Source organism: Bos javanicus, chromosome 22, assembly GCF_032452875.1.
Source record: "Bos javanicus breed banteng chromosome 22, ARS-OSU_banteng_1.0, whole genome shotgun sequence".
NCBI lineage: Eukaryota > Metazoa > Chordata > Mammalia > Artiodactyla > Bovidae > Bos > Bos javanicus.
The window spans coordinates 58,859,623-58,880,066 of NC_083889.1; the positions used below are offsets into that span (position 1 = coordinate 58,859,623).

The 20,444-nt window shown below is 63.6% G+C and overlaps 1 protein-coding gene across 3 annotated transcripts in view; it reads left to right on the forward strand.

Moving 5' to 3' along the window:
• The window catches only part of IQSEC1 (IQ motif and Sec7 domain ArfGEF 1), a 141,340-nt gene that overhangs the window by 32,093 nt on the left and 88,803 nt on the right, over positions 1-20,444 (forward strand). The window contains exon 1 of one of the 3 annotated variants that reach the window (XM_061397250.1): positions 12,283-12,688. The exons of 1 other annotated variant lie outside the window; for it this stretch is intronic. In XM_061397250.1, the coding sequence (XP_061253234.1) occupies positions 12,624-12,688 (65 nt within the window). In that variant the 5' untranslated portion in view covers positions 12,283-12,623. Of the gene's footprint in view, positions 1-12,282; positions 12,689-17,840; positions 17,927-20,444 lie in introns of those variants that run through there. One more of the 3 variants, XM_061397254.1, reaches the window with a different exon arrangement.

Here is a 20,444-nt window from a genome sequence, read left to right on the forward strand (position 1 = left end):
TCAGGTGACCAAAGTACTGGAGCTTCAGCTTCAGCATCAGTCCTTCCAGTGAATATTCAGGACTGCTTTCCTTTAGGATGGACTGGTTGAATCTCCTTACAGTCCAGGGGACTCTCACGAGTCTCCTTCAGCAGCACACAGTTTGAAAGCATCAATTCTTGGGCGCACCAGAGCACGTGCCCCAGGGAAAAGGGAGTGGGGGCAGACAGAGCCAAGTAGAAGGTGCTGACTTTTATGATCAGGCCTCAGAAGTCCCTTGGCTTGCCTGCATTCTGTTCACAATTGTGAGCGTCTCGGAACACCATGATTCCCAATCATCACCTCTGCTCTCTGAGCTGAAATGGACTTAGGAAGAGGACCTAATGGGCATGAGGGCGCCCGGGACACAGTTGGCTCTCAGCAAATAGTGGGTTTTCTTTTTATGTATTTATTTTTTTATTCATGAAGTAAGTTCAGAGAAAGCGTGGACGTGACTCAGGAGAGGGAGCGGTTATTTCATCTGGGAAAACCTGTAAGAGCAGACACGGGCCTTGAGGGCTGAAGAGGGTTTTCCCACCTCCTCAGGGGAGGTGAGGCTCTCAGCAGAACAGGCACGGAGCAGAAGCGAGGATGTCGGAGCATGAGCGTTGATCCCGTGGAGGCTTTGCTGGTGAGCCGCAGAGGTCCCCTGAGGCCAGAGTTGCAACGCACCCTGTGCAGAGAGGCAGTCCCCGGGGGACACGGACGGGCAGCAGGAGCGGGTGTGTGTGCCAGGCGGGTGCGAGTGTGCCCACTCCCCACCCCCTGCACCCCCCACACCCCACCTAGGTGCTTCTGCCAGACCGGTGAGAGGCAGGAGCGAGAAACGCCAAAGGCTCACTTTGTCCCCATCACCGGAGGCCTTGAGAAGCTTGTCCCTGGCTGAATAATAGGCACAGATTCAAGAATCCAGCAGCCAGAGCTGAACCCGGCCCAAGGCTCGAGAGGAGAATGAGTGTTGTTGGATGGACGCCAGTGTGTCCTTGCTGGGCACATCCAGAGGGCGTTTAAAGCAGAGCCTCGCTGCAGGGCTTCCCTGCTGGCCCAGTGGCTAAGGATCCACCTGCCCATGCAGGGGACACAGGTTCAAACCCTGCTCCAGGAAGATCCCCCTTGCTGCAGAGCAGCTAAGCCCGCGCACCACAGCTGCTGAGGCCGGCAAACCCTGGAGCTGTGCCCCGCAACAAGAGAAGCCACACCAACGAGAAACCACCCACCGCAGCCGGAGAGTAGTCCCCCTCGCCGCAACTCAAGAAAGCCCGCGTGCAGCGGCAAACGGCCAGTGCAACCAAAAACAAAGACACAGCCTCAGAGAAAAGGCAGACGCTGCAGGGTCGTGGGCTCCGGGGCTCCTGGCCTTCGAATGGCTGCTTCTCCCCACTGGTGGCCTTAGTGAGGCCCCGCTGGCGGCCGGAGGCTGGGGGAGACGGGTGTTAGAGTCACACAGATTACTCAGGGGAGTGTTGCTGCTGGGACAAGACCCACTGGGCTCTCCTGACAGACACCGCCTGCCTCCAGCGTGGCTCCTGGACTTAGCACGTGAGATTAATCTGTACTGAGCCGCGGTCTGCACCTCAGCCGGGCCTTGGCGGCCACTGATGGATGGGTCAGCCTGCCCGAGGGGCTCCAGGAGCCCAGGCGACTCAGAGGAGGGGAGAACTGGGCCCACGTGCTTCTAAGCTGAGACCCTTGTCCTGTCAGGGCCTGCTACGGGCAAGGTCAGTGGTGAAGCTCTAACCCCGTGTCTCTGAGCGTGCCTGTGTTTTTAGATGGGGCCTCTAAAGAGGCGATTCAGGTGACGTGAGGTCACTAGGGTGACCCTTCTCCAGCGGGACGGCTGTCCCTGTGGGAGGCGGGGATCAGGACTCACACAGACACACAAAGACGCCCGGGTCTGATAGTTAAGTTCACGCGTCAGCTTTCCCGGCCGTGGGGTGCCCAGATACTTGGCTCAGCGTTATTCTGGGTGTGTCTGTGAGGGTGTTTCTGGATCAGATTAACACTGAATTCAGTAGAGCAAAACAGACTGCCCTCCCCGATGTGGTGGGCCCGGTCCAATCCGCCGAAAGCCCGAACAAGACCGAAGAGCTGCGTGAGCGTGAACTATGACGCCTGCCTGGTGGCCCTCGAGCTGGGACACCGTGTTTTCCTGCATCGGGGACTCACACGGAAGCTTGGGCTCTTCCTGGATGTCAAGCCTCCCAGCATCGGGACGGAAAGCATTCTATCAGCTTTCCTGGCAGTTCTGAAGTTCCAAGTCTCCAGCTCTCCAGCTGCAGATCTTCTGGCTGGTCAGCCTCCACAGCAGTGCGGGTCAGTTCTCCCTGTAATAGGTAAATGTATTACGTGTTTACGTATGTGTGTGTGGATAATAAATATACAAGTTGCGTATGCACGCACACCCTGATGGCTCTCCTTCTCTCGAGAACCCTGACTAGTGCACCTCCTGGGACGTGCTGAGAAGGGGGCCGTGTGCAGGCCGAGGATGGCGCCCTCGGGAGAAGCCAGCCTTGCCGGCAGGCGTTGGCTCGGGTGTGAAATGTAAATGGGCAGCAAAGAAACTCAGCAAACAGGTAAACAAAACGTCAGAATTGCACGTCAAGACGGGCTGGCGTTGGTTTCACGACCCTGTGTTGCTATGCGGTCTTTTCCAAGGGGCTGTGCCGTGTGCCCTGCAGGGTGAGTTATGGGGGCTGATGGCAGCATGAGCTGTCTTATAATCATCCTTTCCATGTAAAGTGTTATTCGCTTCTCCCCTTGGGTCTAAAACAGGGAGGCTGTTTTGGTGTATGTAAGGTGCTCGTTTCCTGTTGGCTTCATTCAGGATCCAACGCGCACGCCCTGAGCGGGCCAATCCAAGGGCTGCACGGTCCGGCTGCAAAGGGCCAGACAGGTCTCCCCTCGAAGGTCGTCTGGGAAACACGGTGCCCTCTGTGTGTCTGAGAGGAGCTTAAGATCAGGGACCGCTGGCGACTCGGAGTAAGATCTAAGGATTAGGTGTTAGTGTTGAACTGACGCTGGACTGGACTTTGGTTATGTCGGGGAGCATCCTTGTTTTGAGGGGAGACGCGACGTAGCAAGGACTCGAGGGGGCAGCTTCCTCTCAGGCAGCTCTGACTGTAAGCGTGTGTCGTGTGTGTGCACGCGCACAGGTACCGCGAGGAGTACGATAGTAGACAGGACACAGTCTTAACGTGGGGAGTCTGCGTGAAGGGCGTGCACGACACTCGTCTTGCAACTTCAAGTCTGAAATTAACTCAGAATACAAAGTGGGGGGAAAGAAAAAAGCAGCGTCAGGGGTCACTGAGGCCCTCGCCGCTCCTGGGCCCCTGCCTCCTCCTGGTGCTTCAGATCGCAGCCTGAGGGACACCTCCCCCGGGAAGTCCTCCAGCTCCTGGCCCAGCACAGCCCCGCCTCCCGGTGCCCTGCCGCTTGGTTTCCTCAGCGGCCTCACCGGCGCTGGAAATGACCCCTTCGCTGGCTGAGCATTCGCCCTCTGGACCCCGCCTCCAAGGGTCAGCTCTGCGGGACTTTGTCTTGTTCACCCCTGCACCACGTCCCCAGTGCCTTGCATACAGTCGGTGCTCAATAAACACCTGTAAACAAGGGAAGATTGGACGATCATGGGTTGTAGGTCAGAAATCCTGGAGTCTTGTCACTCCCGGTTCCCCCGCTCAAGACTTTCCGCATGACCTTGGGCGGCGGCCACCCCACCTGGGCCTTGGCTTCCTCATCTCTGCCGGGCGCTGAGGCTGCGGATCGCGTGACGCAGGGCAGCCCTCACTGCCCCCGCGGCCATGTCCCGGCCGAGCCCCTCTGTGCCGGCCCCCATGCCTGCTGCCACCACCCCTGGTGGAGAAAAAGGGGAAGGTGAGGAAGCGTGGCTTCCACACCCACCGCGGCCCAGTGTCTGCCTGCAGGAGGGCCTGGGACCAGCGTGCGGGCATTCAGCTCTCTCCCAGGCTCCTTGGAACAGGGCCAGGCGGGTGAGCGGACAGCCTTGGCAGGACACAGGATCTCCCTGAAACTGGATCACACTGTCTTGTTTTCATGGCAGCCTTCTACTCACGGCGAGTGATACTAGTTTTCCATGTAGGGGGGGTGATCTAAAGTTTCCTTTCAAAATACTCGTGTTCGGGGCGAACGCCAGCTTCTTCACTTGGTGTTGTGTGCCTCGTCGCAGACTTTTCATGCTTGCAGACTTAAACCTAGTTGGAAGCAGGTTCAAAGCCCGCCCCCCGTGAGCCACGGGCCTGCGCCAAGCGCTGCTGCCTCGCCATCCCGCCAGCTCCCTTCCGCCCGCCGCATGCTGGTTGCCGTGTCCAGCTTTCCCAAGTGATCTCCAGCAGTGTCTTTTTATCGTCACTTGGCTCCGATCGGGAGCCTGTCGAGACCCACGCACCGCAGGGGCCGCTCGAGTCTCTCTCCCTCCGGAAGCGCCCAGCCTCCATCAGCCCACGGGTTGCTTGTTAGAGACGGCAGCCTGCTTGCCTCTCGCCCGCCCCCACTCAGAGCCCTGTGGTCACTGCCCCACGTCCCCTTTCACCTGTTCCTCTGTCTCCTGTACTAACTGGGAGTTAGACCTGGAAGCTTCTTCAGACTGTTGTTGTTCTTCAGTCGTGACCCCGTGGAATGCAGCACGCCAGGCCTCCCTGTCCATCACCAACTCCCGGAGTTTACTCAAACTCACATCCATCAAGTCGGTTATGCCATCCAGCCATCGCATCGTCTCTCGTCCCCTTCTCCTCCCGCCTTCAATCTTTCCCAGCATCAAAGTCTTTTCCAATAAGTCAGCTCTTCACATCAGGTGGCCAAAGCATTGTAACTTCAACTTCAGCAACCGTCCTTCCAATATAGGGTCCAGCTTTTTAAACCAGTTGATCTTAAAAGCAAACATTAGCTAGTATTCGGTGAAAACGCTGTAAGGGCCTTGGGAACTGTTTGTGACTAGAGGCGGGTGACGGAGAAGGTTCAGGCCCTGCCCAGAGAGGTCTGGGTGTTGGAAAGCAGGTGAGGAGGTGAGGGCCTGTCCGGGGTGAAGCGGTCCTCACTAGGCCTCTGCACACATGTGCGTGCGTGCACACACACACACACACACACACACACACACACAGTTAAGGGAAGGGTTCCTGACTTGACCTGCATGCCGGGACCCAGGGAGCTGGGAGCCAGCTAAATAAGGCCTTTTCAGCACCGAATGGGGCTTGAATGTGCAGCTTTTCTCCTTTGCCTAAGAAGGAGCTGGGGAAGGGCACAGCCTGCAGGGAAAAGGGTTCGGGATAGACCTTGGGAAGGACTTCCGTGCCAGCCCAGTGTCTCGCGGTGGTTGTAACGGGTGCTTGCGGGCAGAGCAGGTTCAAATCCGGGCGCTCCCGTTTCCCGTCTATGTCGCCCTGTCTGTCTGCAAGCCTGTCTGTGCCTTGGCTTCCCCGCCCTGCAGATGAAGTCACAGTAGAATCTGCCTCGTAGGATGAGTTTCCCCGGTGACTCTGCCGGAGAGTCTTCCTGCAATGCAGGAGACCCGAGTTCGATCCCTGGGTCGGGAAGATCCCCTGGAGAAGGAAATAGCAACACACTGCAGTATTCTTGCCCGGGAAATCCCATGGACAGAGGAGCCCAGCGGGCTACAGTCCGTGGGGTTGCAAAAGACTTGGACACGACTGACTCAGCACGCACCCAGGCATAGGGTGAACCTAAGAGTTAAATGAGTTCATGCCTGGTAGGGGCACTGGCCCCAGTGAGCGTCCAGTAACCTCTCGGCGTTGTTATACTGGACGAGAGCGAGGCGGGTCTTCATGGAGACTGGGACATGCCGAGACTAGAAGCTCCGCGGAGCATGGCCGTGTCGTCACAAGTCTGCACACAGCCTCGCCCACCCGCGGGCATGTTCACGCCCTCGCTCGCCCGCCTGCGGGGCTCATCGGCCGGCACCCTGCCCCGGGCTGCCTTCTGCTTCCCTCCCTGAGGCAGGGGGCGGGTGTGCGGGGTGGCCTGTGGAGACCCCAGGGCTAGTATAGCTCAGCCGCCTGGACAGAACACCGGACTCAGAGCCAGGCGCCCAGACCCACCGCCCCTATGCGTGACCTGAGCCGGCCGCTGCACACCCCGAGACTCGGCTTCTCCATCTCCCAGAACTGGGGCCCGGGCCTCTGGCCCGTCCGTCTTCTGAGTTCCCTGCGTGGCAGAGCTGGGCACACACCCTGAGGGTCCCTGGCATTTTCTGCCCTCCCAGCGCCCCGGGGAATGGGGTCGGGACTCTCAGGAGAGAGCCCCGGGGGGCTGGCTGTCGTCCGAGTGACCGCCGGCATCAGGCCCTGTCCTCGGGGCTCCTCCTGCCCGTGGCCAGAGCACCCGCAGCCACGTCCAGGCCTCGGGGTCTGGCACTGCCCTGACCCCAGTTGGTGGCCCCCGTCGCCCTGGAATGGGCTCCTTGGACACTCCGGAGCGGCCTGGGACCCCGTTTTTTCCCTCAGGCGGCGGAACTTGGTAAGACCGCACAGTCATCTCCATGCTTCCTGCTCGCCCGGCCTGGGGGCAGCTGATACACAGGCTGGACCGTCAGCAGCCCCAGAGCCCACCGTGGACAGGTCACCTCCCTTCTCTGGGCCTTACTGTCCTTATTTGCAAAACGAAAGGCCGGAGGACCAAGGGAGGGAGAAGTTCGTTCATTCAGTAGGTGTCCCGTCGTTAACGCTCCCTGTTGGCCTGAGTGTCTGCCGGGGGCACGAGACGTTGACGAGCAAACCCACACCCACGCTCAGGTCACTGCTAGTCTGGTGGTGGTGGTGCCGTGAGGAGGCACACGCCTCGCTGGAGCTGGACCACTCACGGCGGCTTCCTGGAGGAGGGGGCAGCTCAGTGAATCTTGACGGGGGAGAAGCAGCAAAGGGTACAAGGGGCCCCGGGGCCGGACAGCCACGGCTACGCTTTATTTGCTGTTCCCAGAAAGAGCCTGGGCTTCCCCGGTGGCTCAGCTGGTAAAGAATCTGCCTGCAATGCGGGAGACCTGGGTTCAATCCCCGGTTGGGAAGATCCCCTGGAGAAGGGAGAGGCTACCCACTCCAGTATTCTGGCCTGGAGAATCCCATGGACTGTATGGTCCATGGGGTTGCAGAGAGTCGGACACAACTGAGCGACTTTCACTTCACTTCACTGAAATAGCCCACATGGCCTTTTAGATTTGAACTTATTGGCAACATCTAAAATCCAAGAGTCTTTATGAAAAAAATCTGGATTTCTGACTAGTGAAAATCCAGAGCCCTCGTTCCTACAGAGCAACAGTTTTCCCTTTGGACGGAGTGTGGTCCTCCCCACCCTGTCCCACCAGTCGCCCCTGCCTGCTCCCCTGCGCTGTCCCACGTCCACTGTCTGTGGACGGGACGTCAATCTGCCCGCGGTTCAGCCCCCATCAGGCCTGTGCCCCCCACCCCCCACATCTGACCAGCAGCCTTCCCTGCTGCTCTGGGGGATGAATGGCTGTAGAATCTATCACACGTTCCTGCAACCGGAGCCGCCCCCTGGGCCCCGCAGTGTCTCCTGGCTCGGCACTCGTCCCCTCCAGCCTGCTGTGTGCGCGGTAAGCAGGGCCAGGCCCTGCACACACAGGCGGGGCTTGCATGCTGGCCTACGTGCCCTTCCCCACCCAAAACCACGGTCTTGGTGAAGTTCTTCTCTGTCTGCCCCCAAGCGACCCCCCAGGGCCCAGGAGGAGAAGGCGGAACTTAGGTTCCCAGTTGACCCCGGCCACGGAGCAGCCTTGGACCTCCACTTTCCCATCTGGGAAATAGGCGCATCCAGGGCTCCCTCCCTGCAGGGCACCGCTGCTGGGGGTGTCCATGACGGTCAGGAGACTGGAGGTGGCTTGATCTTCAGCCCGCTGCACGCGGGGCGCTGCTCCAGGCCTCACTGGGAGAGGCTGCAGAGACAGAAGGCGGGGCTGTGCTCACCTCGCTCTCAGCCTGTGCGCGCCCAGCCGTGGGTCAGGCTGGCGGCACGGGGCTTGGGTGTCGTCCGGCCCAGGTGTCGGAACCCTCATGTGTCTGTAGGAAACGGACGAGGTGAGGACACGACTTGTGTGGTTGACGTGGGGCCGACTCGGTGATGTGCGAAGCGCAGAGCTGCGTGGACGTCCTCCCTGCCCCTGCGGGCTCTCCGAGCAGAGACCGCAGACTCGGGACCACAGACACCAGACCGCAGGGTGAGAGAGGCCGCAGCTGGCTCACAGGACGGTGGGTGGAAGTGGGAGAGGTGGGCCAGGGCCGGTCATTCCTCTTCGGCCAGCCCCCGCCACTGCCAGAAGGCATCTGAATTTTCTTCTTCCTTGGTGCTGGTCGGCACTCCCACCAGAGAGCCTGCCACGCTGCGAGGCTCCCCAAGTCCCCACGTGGCATCTGGTGATGAAAGCGTGTCACGTGGATGGAGCAAACGCACAAATAACTGGCTTCCTGGAGGCGGTGGCCTGTGAGTTGCGCCTGGAAGGGCAGCGTATCAAGTCCTGGCAGAAAGAAGGGGTTTGCTGGGGTTGCTGCAGCGTGCTGGGCCGTGAGCAGTTGGGGGCCCGGTTCAGGGAGGTTGCAGGGGGCAGCCTGGCCCCTGTGCTGGCAGTGGTTGGGGGGTGGGGGGCGCTTACTTGGGCCTGAGGTGGTGGGGGGAGCCGTTACATGAATCCAGAAATAGAGAGCTGTGGGCAGAGGTGCCCACCAGGCCCCATGCCTGCAGAGACGGGGCAGTGAACCCCTGCCGGGGTCTCCCCCTGTCCTCACCCACGGGAAACAGGGCCCTGGGGAATCAGCCCCTGGCCCTGATCAGAGTGGAGGCTCTGCCTGCAGCCCAAGGGTGCAGAGTTCCCAGCCCAGGGTGGGTGGGCCTGGGGGTGTGGCTGGAGTGGGGGCCGCTCGCAGGCACCAGGAAGCTCCGTGGAGGTGGTGGGGGGAGAAGGCCTTGCCCACCTGGCCGAGGTCAGCCGTGGGGCAGGAGCCGGGTGTTGGGAAAGATGCTGGGGGGGCTGGGGAAGGCTGGCCAAGCGAGCGCTGGAGAGACCGGGCAGGGGCCCGGCCGGGGCGGGGGGCTGATCACCCCAGCTCAGCGGCAGGGAGCAGGTGGAGCACCCGTTTGCTGAATGAGACAGGGGTGGGAGTTGGGGTGTTCGGAGCCTGAGGAGCACAGGCGCTCCTCACCAGGCCCGTAGAGGGGTCAAAGCCCACTGGGCCTGAGGCTGGCCTGGGGTTCCTAGACCCTCCCTCGGGCCCCAGAGGTAAGGCCCCTCACCCATCCTATTCCTGACCTGCTCCTCGCACACTGCCCTCCCCACCCAGCTGCTGCCTCCCACAAGCGGGCACACACCCCCGCAGGCCCAGTTCCCCGTGGCGTCGGCATCTCCCAGGAACAGATGCATCCTTCCCTCCACCGGGGCGGCAGTGACCTCACCCCCAGGGGGCCGGCTGAGTCACAGACTGAGGGCGGCCGGCCGGCCAGCTCTCCGCAGAGCCTGGCTTTGGCCAGGCCACTGGTGAGAGAGACCGCGGAGGGCGTGAAGGCTTCCATGGCCTTCCATCACCTCCCGCAGCCCCGGGTCCACGGGGTGGGAGGGGGACCGCAGTCACTGGGCACCCACACTGCCCAGCGTGCCAGGGGCTCTCGATAAGACACGCGCGCCCCGTCCTAGAGGAGATGGCCCTGAGAGCCTGAGTCCCGCACCCAGGGTCACACAGCTCATCCCCCATCATAGCGCAGAGGGGAGGGAGGCCTGATCCGTTTTGCAGAGGAGCAAACAGACTCAGAGACGATGAGTGTGGGGACAGGGGAGTCAGGGATGGACCAGGCCTCTGGCCCCTGTACTCGAGCACAAGCCACCGAAAACATTCAGGAGACCTCAGGGCACTTGGAGCCTCAGTTTCCTCATCCATAAAATGGGGGCAGAGACACCCGCCCCTTGGGGATGGGGGCGGCGTGAGAGAGGACAGGATGGGGCAGTGTGGGGATGGTGGGGCGGCCCCCGCACCCCCCAGGCGCCCCCCCCGGGCACTCTGCTGTGTGACAGCCTCTACCCCCGCCAGCCCAAGGCCAGGGTCGGGTGAGTGCAAGGCTGGATCCCCGTGGTGGCCATGGACTGGGGCTGCGGGGCTTCAAAAGGCAGGTCGTCAAGAGGCTCATGGGAGACGGCTCCTGGCCTGGCCCACCGGGTGCGGTCACCCCAGGGGCTCCCCCCACCCCCAGACAGCCACTCCAGCCCATCCTTGCCAAGGAGCAGACCTCCAAGCATGTGATGCCCTGGGCGCTGAGAAAGCCTGGCCTCAGTTTCCTCTTGGTAAGGCCAAGGGAGGGAAGCCCCGCCTCGGGACAGCGTGTCCTCCAGGACGAGCGGAGCTGGGGAAGGCCCCCCACGGGTCCTTGGCACAGGGCGCATGTGTGAGGGGCGCGAGACAGATGCTCCTGCAGCTGGGGGTCTGGAGGTCTGCACCAGAGCTGGGGCGGCAGGACCTGGGGGACATGGGAACCCAGGAGACATAAGAACCCAGAGCCTGGGGCTGTGGGACCAGGAGCCGCAGGGACCCAGACCTGCTGGGCCACCCAAGCGGTGGGGGGCAGGACTAGACGAGGCTCCAAGTTGCCAAGGATGCGACACATCGAGCATGGAGACCTGGGAACCTAGTGAGAAGCGAGGGGCTGACCGGGAGGGTGGGCGGAGGGTTCAGGATGAGGGGAGCTCGTTGCTGCCGCCTCTCACAGCTCTTGACCCTGCAGGGACGCAGGACGCCCAGGCCGGGGGTGGGGTGGTAACTGAGGCGGTGGTGACTGAGGGGATCAGTGATGGATGGATGGATGGTTGGCAGAGAGGTGGGGGGAGGTGTGTGGCCGTGTGGATGGATGGATGGGTCTGTGGATGGTTCGTGGGTGGATCTGTGAGCACAAGGGTGGGTCGAGATGTGTAAACAGGCTCTGCCGTGCCCGAAGCAGGTGTTGAGAAAACTCCCACCCATAGGATGGACCAGATAAGCCCCTGAATGGAGAGCTTGCTTGCTGTGGGGAGCAGCAGCGGGGCTCGCCCCAAGGGAGAGTTTCCTTAGGGCGCTGGAATGCCCAACTTTGAGAGGTAGTGAGGTTCCTGTCGCTGGGGGCATCCAAGGGCATTCAAGCAGAGAATGGGCCGCCACTTCCTCAGAGTGCCGTGGAAGACTCCTGGGGCAGGTCGGGGCCTGCTGTGGTGGTGTCTGATAACAAAGGGAGAGAGAATTTGGATTCTGAGGCCCGCAGGAGGCCGTGGCCTCTGTCGAAGCCCAGCTTCCTTTTGGAGAGAAAGTTCTTTGCTTGTGTAGGGGCCAGACGAGCATGCAGCTGCTGTCCCCACTGTGGGAATCGGGCTGGAATCCGCAGCAAAATTCCCCATCCTGCACAGGCCAGGGCCAGGGCGGGCGGGGGGCCAGGCCCAGAACAAGGCTTTGACCCGGAGACCCTGGCAGGTCTGGCCCCAGCCTCCCTGACCTTCTGTGGGCAGGTGAGGCCCTCCCTGAGCCTCGGGCCCCTTGAGGAGGAGATGGGAGCCCCGGCGGCTGCTAGGCAGCAGCTGTGTGTGGGATCTGGGCCCACCTGCTCTTGGGGGCTCCCTGGGGGCCGTGGGTGGGAAGAAGCCGTGAGTCACGGCTTCGCCTGGGAAGCCCCCACTGACCGCTGTGGGCTGGACCTGGGAGCAGCTGGCAGGGGGCGAGGGCGGGGCACTCCATCCAGCGGGGGTCCCTTCCGGAAACAGCTGGGACCCGACCAGACCCCACAGCGGCTGAGGGGAGCCCGCCCTGCGTCCCTTCTCCGGCCCACGGGGGCCAGGAGAGCTGGTGATAAAATCGCCTCCGTCGGGCAGACGGGAGAATGAGTGAGTGAGTCCTGGACCCGTGCTCAGGGCTCCGTGAGGCTGGGGTGGGCTGGCTGGGGGACTGAGGCCAAGGAGGGGCCAGGCACCCCCGGGTCATCTCACGGCGAGGGGTGGGCTGGCCGGGGCTGGCAACCCCGTCTCCCCGGCCGGACGGAGACCCCCGGGGCGGCTGCGCACCCGGGCCAGCGTCTTTGTTCCCCGTCCACCCAGGCTTCCTCTGGGAGCCGGGGCAGACAGCCCCCTCATCCTGGCCGCGGTGGGCAGGGCCGCGGCGGGCGGGTGTTGGGTTGAGGCCTCTGGGGAGCTGACGAAGGATGCGAACCGCCCTCGCCTCCCGCCCGCCTCCCTCCCCGTCCCAGGCCGGCCTCTGGACCGAGGGCCAGCCCGGGGCCCTGGGTGGACGCCCCTCACCCGGCCCGCCCAGTGACTCACTGCTCCCCTGGCCCAGGGCCACCGCCGGCTCCTGGCGGGAGGCGAGGAGAGCGAGGTTGTGCCGGCGCAGCCGCGGGGTCGGGTGTGCGAGCCCCGTTCGGCCGGGAGGGGCTGGAGCCGCGCAAGGCGGAAGGCTGGGACCTGCGGGGGTCCGAGACTGCCGCCCCCTCCCCACGCTCCGGGCCTTTTCTGTCTCCCTCCCACCATGGAGAAGAAAGTGACCTGAGAGCCAGCCCCCCGGCCGGAGCCGCCCGGGGCCGGAGGGCAGCGCCGTGGGCCCCAGCTGCCTGCTCCCCACTCGCCAGGCATGAAGGGCGGCGGCGGCATGTGGGGCCTCATGTGGAAATACTGCATCTCCGTGAGGACCCTCAGGTACCGGGGGACGGGCAAGTGGACGCAGCTGAGCCCGGCCGTGGTCGGCGGGCGGGGGCGAGTGGGCACCGTCTGGCCCGCTTCTGTTGGCTCCGGGAGGTCCAGGGCAGCCCAGCCCGAGGGCTGGAGGCAGGATGGGTCCCCCAGCGCCCTCCTCTGGGGCTCTGGGGTGCCCGGGTGCCCTGCAGGATGCCAGGCAGGCTCGGTGTGGCTGGCAGCCTCCCCGGCGGGCACTTGCCACAGCACGCTGGGCGCAGTGGGGGACCCGGGCCCTGTCCCCAGCCCCCTTGACTGTCTCCCCGGGTGAGATGCACTCAGCACTCAGCGGAGGACTGTTTGCCCCCGTGGGCCACGTGCGGGCCCCTGCGCTGAGCCTGCACTCGGGCCCCAGGCCCCCGTTTCACTGGCCTTGGTGGGTGACGAGGCCTCACCTCTCCAGCCAAAGGTTTCCACCTGCAGATCCTAGAGGCTTAGCGGGAGGGCTGAGGGAGGGAGCAGTGGCAGGGCTTGGCTCCCAGCCAGCACGGGGTAAGCTGACTCCCCCCTCCACCAGCTGCGGGGTGCCCGGAACCAGGTGTGATGGGGGTGGAGACTGCGGTGCAGCAGAGCTGGCCCGGGGCATGGGCGCCCCCCTCCCCAGCCTGTCCTGGCCCCACCCCGCCCCCGGGGCTTGGTTCCAGCCTCCACAGCTGCTGAAGGGGCTCAGAGCTGGAGCAGCCAGGGAGCTCGTGTGACCTCAGACAAGGCTGGGCTCCTTGGCTATAGGGGTTGGGCAAGACTTTGAGACCCCACCTATTTGGATAACACCTTGGGGCATATTTTTTACTGTAAGGGGAGGTTTTAGGAAGAATAAGGGGTGGGAAGATCCTCTTTCTTCCCACCCTCATTACCTGGCATGTAAACAATATAAACTCTCCCTTGCTTCCTCCCTCTCTTCCTGCCTTCTTTCCTTCCCCAAATACTCGTGACCACTTAGATGAAATGCCTACAATAAAATAAACGATAAAATGTCAGGATCAAGAAAATCACAGTTTAGGATATCATGACTTGGCAGGGGAAAAAAAAGCAGAGCAGGAGAGAGATGTGCAGGACCCTGGGGTCCTTTTGTGGAGATGAAAATGGTTGAGCTTCCCAGTAGCCAAGGGGAAAAGGGAAAGCCAGCCTCCCCGGTCTCTCTCATCGTGAGAAGCCAGCGTGTCAAGGACCTTGGTTGTCTCTGCTGCTAGGGGAGAGTGTGTGGGAGCCCTGGGCCTCACCCTGAGTGGACGGGAGGGTGAGAGCCATTGCAGGGCCAGGCTGAGGGCAGACAGTGAGGGCTGAGACTTCTCTTGGGTGGGGAGGCCAGCTGGCTGTGGGAGCAGAGCGAGGAAAGCTCCCCCCAGTATGAGTCAGCAGCTGCCTGTGCCTCCTCAGCCCCTGGGACAGACCTCCCCGGGCGGGCACCTTGGAGGCCGGGCCGGGCAGAGGGCGAGTCCCTGCGCGCCCTTCCCTGTGGCCACAGCGGGGTTTTCCTATGTCCTGTTCTCTCCCGTGGTTTCCGGGGACTGGCACTTGGGAAAACTCAGGGCTTGTTTACAGGATGCGGTGGGCCCAGGCCTTGCGGTGGGTACTGCCTGCCAGGGCCTCACCCCTGGAGAGGAGCGGCCCCTCCTCAGTCCCTCGTCTTCCAGGTGGGGGTCATTGCACAGCCACCCGGGGCTTGGGGGGCTCGGTCAGTGCCCCTGGTGTTTGTGGGCACTGCTGGCCGTATAGCGGCGATGGCCGGCAGTGACAGAGGACCAGCTCTAGCGGGGTGTGGGCACCACAGTTGGCACTGGGTTTGCTCCAAAGCCCCACTGAGCGCCTGTACGTACAGGGTGCTGTGTGGTTACTTGGGAGGATAGGCCTGGAGGCTGGGGGGCAACGGGGGGCTTCAGGCTCCAGCAGACGCGCTCTGGTCTCTGGGCCCATACCCCACTTGTTTGGGGAGCCCCCAAGAGAGCCAAGACCATTCCCCGAGATAGACAGACGGACAGAGGGGGCCATCCCGCACTGGGGTTGGGGGATCCCAGCCCCCGGGCCGCAGGGGAAGAGCTGAATCAGCAGGCGGGCGGGGTGGGCGGCGGCCACAGGGACAGACTGCGGTGCTGCGATGGACGCGCATACTTTCCCACTTGCGTCTTCAGATTCCGCGCCTCGTGCGCCTGTCGCCCTGGCTGGGCAGCTCACATCTGGAGAAGCGCGAGGTGTGTGGGGAACAGGCTGCCCAGCCAGGCCTGGCCCCCCGCCAGCGCTTCGGGGGCCGCAGGCAGGGTCCCGGAGCCTCGGGCTGAGGTCGCTGAGCGGGGCCCCCAGGCTCGGGGCGAGACAGACATAACTCCGGGGAGCGGGGTGCAGAGCCCCCCCGGCCCGCGGTGGTGGGCGTCAGATGCGCAGCCGCCAGCCAGCTGCTGAGCGTCTCTGGCCCGTTTCCTCGCCTGTTAGATGGGGGTTGTGGTTCCAGCAGGGCAGGCTTCTTGGGGCGATCCTGAGGGGGTCCCCGTCAGCACCGGAGGCCGGTGACACGGTGTGGGAAGTCCAGGCTCGTAACTCGGGGCACCCCCCCCCCCCCCCGCCACCGCAGAGTCTGGAAGCAGCTCAGCCCGTTCTATCGCGTAAGTGACTTATGGTTGTTCTGAGATTAAGTGGGTCGGAGCCTGTGGGCCTGCAGGCGGGGTAGGGGTGTGTGTGTGTGTGGGTGTGTGTGCGCACGCGCGCGCGTGTGTGTGTCACAGGTCAGGCAGGAAAATCACTTGTGCATCTGGCATTACTTGGGGAGCGAGAGATCGGTTTCTGCCCTGGGGGAGCCGGCGGGGCATTTGAGTTGCTGTGGAGGTGGGGGGTGTTGGAGCTGCCGGTTGGGGGGCGGAAAACAGGGCAGCCCCTTTGGGGCGCAGGCTGAGGATGGGGCGGTGAGGAGCCTGGCTGAGCAGACCCCGCCCCCGGCATCTGGGATGGAGTGCTGGGGCGCAGCTGGCAGCCGGGCCCCGGGGGCGTCCAGGGAGCGTCCCCGACAGTGAGCTGTCCAAGGCCCCTGCGCGGGGCCTGTGTGGACACCTCACGGGCGGGGGCTCGCAGCCTACGCCCCAGCCCCTCCTGACCCCCCTTTTCTGGGCAGCCGGGGCGGGAGATCTGAGCTGCCCCTCCGAGCTCACGCAGACCCTCAGGCTTCAGAGCCCCTGAGCCTCAGCCCCGCCGTCTTCCTTCCCCTTCACGTTTCCCCCACGGAGTCTCTGTGCAGGACTTGAAGACCTACTCAGTGCCTGGCATCTACCCTGGGAGGGGCACTGTCTGCTCCCCCAACCACCGCCGAGGGCAGAGGAGGCGCCAGGGCCCTGAGGATCTCCCGTTGTTAGTTTCCTGTGGGGTCACTGGGGGCCCTTCTTGGTGGGGCAGCTCTCACCCTCAGGGAGCTGAGTGGGGAGGTGGCAGAGGGGGGCACAGGCCTCCCCAGCAGGTGCGGAAAGCCGGAACACCTACTGTGCGCTGGGTCCCCAGCAGTGAGGACTCAGATGGCCGGGTCTCACGGGGCTGGAGCTGAACAATAAATAAACAGATGAAGACGTCTTCAGACAGGGACTCGGGGAAGAGGGTGAGACTGGGGGGAGTGATGGAGCAGCCGGGCAGAAGGGGCCACGTGACCTGGTGGTCCAGAGAGGCCTCCCCAGGTGCCCTTCAGCTGAAGAGCAGGCCCGTCCCTGCAGCGGAACGTCAGCCGTAAAAAGGGAGGACACGCTGGTACACGGACGAACCTTGAGAATCGCAGACGGGGGACAGGAGCCAGTCGCGCGAGGCCACAAGCGTCTGGTCCACTTACACGAACGTCCACAGGAGGCGAGTCCGCTGATCCAAGAATACACGGGCTCTTGTCCAGGCTGGGGTGGGACGCAGAGGGACTGCCTAACGGGTGTTTCTTTCTGGGATGATGAAAATATTCCAGCCTCAGATGGTCGTGATGTTTGCACAACTCTAAAATACACTGAAAGCATTGACTTGCTCGCTTTATTTTTTGAATTTTTATTTTGGCTGCACCGCGAGGCATGTGCCCTCCTAGTTCTCTGGCCAGGGATTGAAGCCTCGAGGCGCTGAGCCTAGCCCTGGGGCCCCCCAGGGAAGGCCTGTGAACAGCACACTTTAAATGGGCGAATGTTACGGAACGTGAGTTCTATCTCAGCGAAACTGTTTTTAAAACAAGACAGAGGAAAGAAACACCTGGGTTAGGGGGTGGCCTAGAGCTGAGAGTGGCAGGAAGGAGCGAACTCAGCAAGTGCCAACACCCTGAGCGGGAGCAGGGGGGGGAGGGGACGGAGTTGGGGATGGATGTGCCGTCTGCAGGGCCCCGGGTCAGGTCGAGGACTTCAGAGTCGGCTGAGACAAGGCAGGGCACGAAGCAGGATAAAGCTGCAACTGTGCTTTCTGTGTCAAAACAAGCAGGCTGCCGCGAGGAAACGAGATTGGTTGGGGGGGGGGGGGTGGCACGGCGTGGGCTGGGGGGACTGGCGAGAGCAGTCAGAGATGGCCAGGGGGCTGCCCCAGGGGACAGACTGCCCCACGGGGGATGACCTCCTGGAGGAGGGGATCTGGGCATGGCCTCCAGGAGTGGGGGATGGGCCGGGCAGTGACCGGGGGTGGCCAGAGGCTCTGCAGGTGGGGGACTGGGAGCTGAGTGCGAGGAGGCCTCGGGGGGCCCACCCGACCACAAGGAGGCCAGCTGACCGCCCCACGCCTGGTCCCCTGTGGGCCAGAGCAGCTTTGAGACTAAGCAGGGCAGAGTCCGCCAGGCCACCTGTCGTCTGCCTTTGTCCTGCCTGCCCAGGCTGGCCCGCAGCGAGAGGGTCAGTGCCGAGTGGCTGGAGACCCAGCCGGGCCCCTGTGCTTCTGAACAAAGCGGCCTCGAGGAAGCTCGAGTGGCCCCTGAAATGCGATCGGCCGCGAGAGCCCGGCCAGCAGGAAGCTGTATTATTCATTGAGCGGAGTCCCTGGGGCCTGTCTGGTCTCCGGCCACCTGCAGGGCCCAGACCTGGACGGAGCACCCCCAGGGCAGTGTCCGGCCGGGCTGAGGGCGCCGGGGCCGAGGGTGCCCGGGGCGTGGTTTCCTGGATGCGGGCTGAGCCAGGAGGAAGTGGGACTTCAGACGGAGGCAGGCGGCCTACAGCTGGCGCCCCGGGGCCACGGACGCAGGCAGGGCACAGGAAGACCCCCGCCCTCTCCCCAGGGACTGTGAGTACACCCCCGCCCGCCCCAGGGGGCAGGGACAGGGGCTGCGGCGCCCAGGGGAGCCGCGGGGGCGCCGGCCGTCCTGGGGCAGCGGCCGGGAGGAGGGCCTCTCGCGCCCCCCGCCAGGGCTTTGGGCTGCTTCCTGGGACTGTTTTCTGCCCCCGCTTCCCCACACCTGGACAGGGTGGCATGGTCGGTGGCCCTGGTGCTTCCCACGGCGGCCCGGAAGGGCGGTCACAGCTGCAGGAGGGAAGTTCGCTGGCTTCCCCGGCGTTGAGACCGCCCCATGGCCTGGAGAGGGGCGATGGCCAGAGCCCCTCAGCTCACCCAGGCCAGGGTTCTCTGCCTGGGGCCCCACGACCCCCCCTAAGAGAGAGAGAGAGACTCTGGGCCGTGCCCATTTCACAGCCCAGTCAACTGAGACCCCAGAGGCCCCGTGTGTGGTGGGTGGAGCCCCCATCCCCTGGGGAACACACGCTCGGGGTACTCGTAGGCTGCAGCAACGGGACAGAGGACGTCCCCAGGCTCCGGGACCTGGGTTTCCTGTCCACCCATAAGTCCACTGGGGTCCAGTTTGTCCTGAGTGGGCTCTGCCCCGGGGAAGCCCCACCCGCCCCACCGACAACCGTGGCTTCTTTCTGAACTGGTCCAGCGTGGAGCCGTGAGGCTGGAGGGACCGGGGACAGTCCCAGTTGGGGGGGCCGCTCTGTGCGCACGGAACAGCAACTCGGCGAGGCACGGGTGCGGTCCCTCAGGAAATCCCCGGGTGAGGTGGGACTGGCCACCTGCCCTCAGGGAGATTCCCCGCCCCGTGCAGCCGTCCCCCCTGGTGACCTGAGAATGTGTGTGCAGCATCCCAGGCCGGTGTGTGAGGTGGACCTGGGGTTTGGACCCAGAGCGAACCCCAGCCCCCAGTGCGTGGCACCGCTGTCTGCAGGGGGCAGGGGTCAGTGCTCCCGTGATGACCCCATCACTGGGTCCGCTTCTTCCTTTGCAGGCGGTTGGACTCCAGTCCTAAGGAGGGCGTCTCCACCCCACAGGCCCCCTGGAGCCCGCACTGGGGTGGGGGACGCACGGCTGAGGGGTGAGCTCCATCCAGGGCTGCCCTCTGAGCCAGGGCGGACAAAGGCTCCCCCTGACGCAGCCACAGGGCTGCCCGCTGACCCCCTGGGCCAGGGGCCGTGGCAGGATCCCGGTGGTCAGGCTGCTCAGGGCCCAGGGCTCCAGCCGCAGCTTGTCAGGCACGACCTGCCTTTGCTGGGTGCCAAGGTACAGTGGGGGGGCCTGGCCAGGCAGATGGACCCCGGCTGGCAGAAGATCAACGTCCCGAGGGCAGGCAGGAGGGGGTGATCCGGGCCGGGACAGCAGGGCCTGGGTGGGCACTGTGGTTGGCTCTCGGGGAGGACCCTGGGCAGGCGCTGTGGTTAGCTCTCGGGAAGCCTCGGACAAGCTGCTTCCCCTTCCGAACCGCCCATCCTCGCCTGCCCCACAGGCCCCAGAGTCGTGAGCTGAGGCCCCCGCAGCTCCACACTCTCTCAGCACCTTGCGCGTCCCTAAACCCAAGCATTCCACAAACACTTATTGAGCGCCTACTGTGAGCCAAGCACTGTGTCGTCTCTGGGCGTCAGAAAGGGTCGAACAAACCGGATTAAAAGGCACAGGAGGGGGTGAATGGCAGGGGAGGGGGGGCGGCCACTGAGGCTCATGTGGCTTAGTTTCACAGATGCGTGGGGCCCGTTTGACACAAAGCCACCGGCAGGCCCGATTCACGACCTCACGGGTGTCAGAGCTCAGGGACGAGTGGAGCTGAAGCATCACGAAGTAGGTAGACTGAGGGCGATTGGAAGAGCGGGCGGCAGGCAGAGGGCCACAGCGGAGCAGGCCCGTGGGGGCCCGGGGCCCTGAGCTGCGCGGCGCAGGCTGTGGGGAGCCATGCGGGACGTCCCGCCGTTCCCTCTCCTGAAAGTTCCCCAAGTCCCCAGACCAAGTCCCCTCTGTCACGTGACCTCCTCAGCCCAGTTCTGCTAAAACAGGGCCTCGGGCTCAGCCCTCCTTCCTGCTGACCCTCTGAGGCAGTGGGTCACTGCTGTGTAGACGCCTGGATCTGTCAGCCCTGGCTCTGCACCCCGCCCACGCGGGCCTGGTCCACTCCGCTTTCTCTGCTTCGCAGTCACCAGAAAAGTTCAGGTCGGTGGGGGTACCTTCCGTGCACACCCTGAAGAGTCCGAACCCTTGGGGAGTTTTTCCCCGGGGGCCTGGACACTCATTTGCAAGTGACACTTTCCCCTAAGGGCTTCCCCGATAGCTCAGTTGGCAAAGAATCCGCCTGCAATGCAGGAGACCCTGTTCGATTCCTGGGTCGGGAAGATCTGCTGTAAAGGGATAGGCTACCCCCTCCAGTATTCTTGGGCTTCCCTGGTGGCTCAGCTGGTAAAGAATACTCCAGCAATGTGGGAGACCTGGGTTTGATCCCTGGATTGGGAAGATCCCCTGGAGAAGGGGACAAGGCTACCCACTCCAA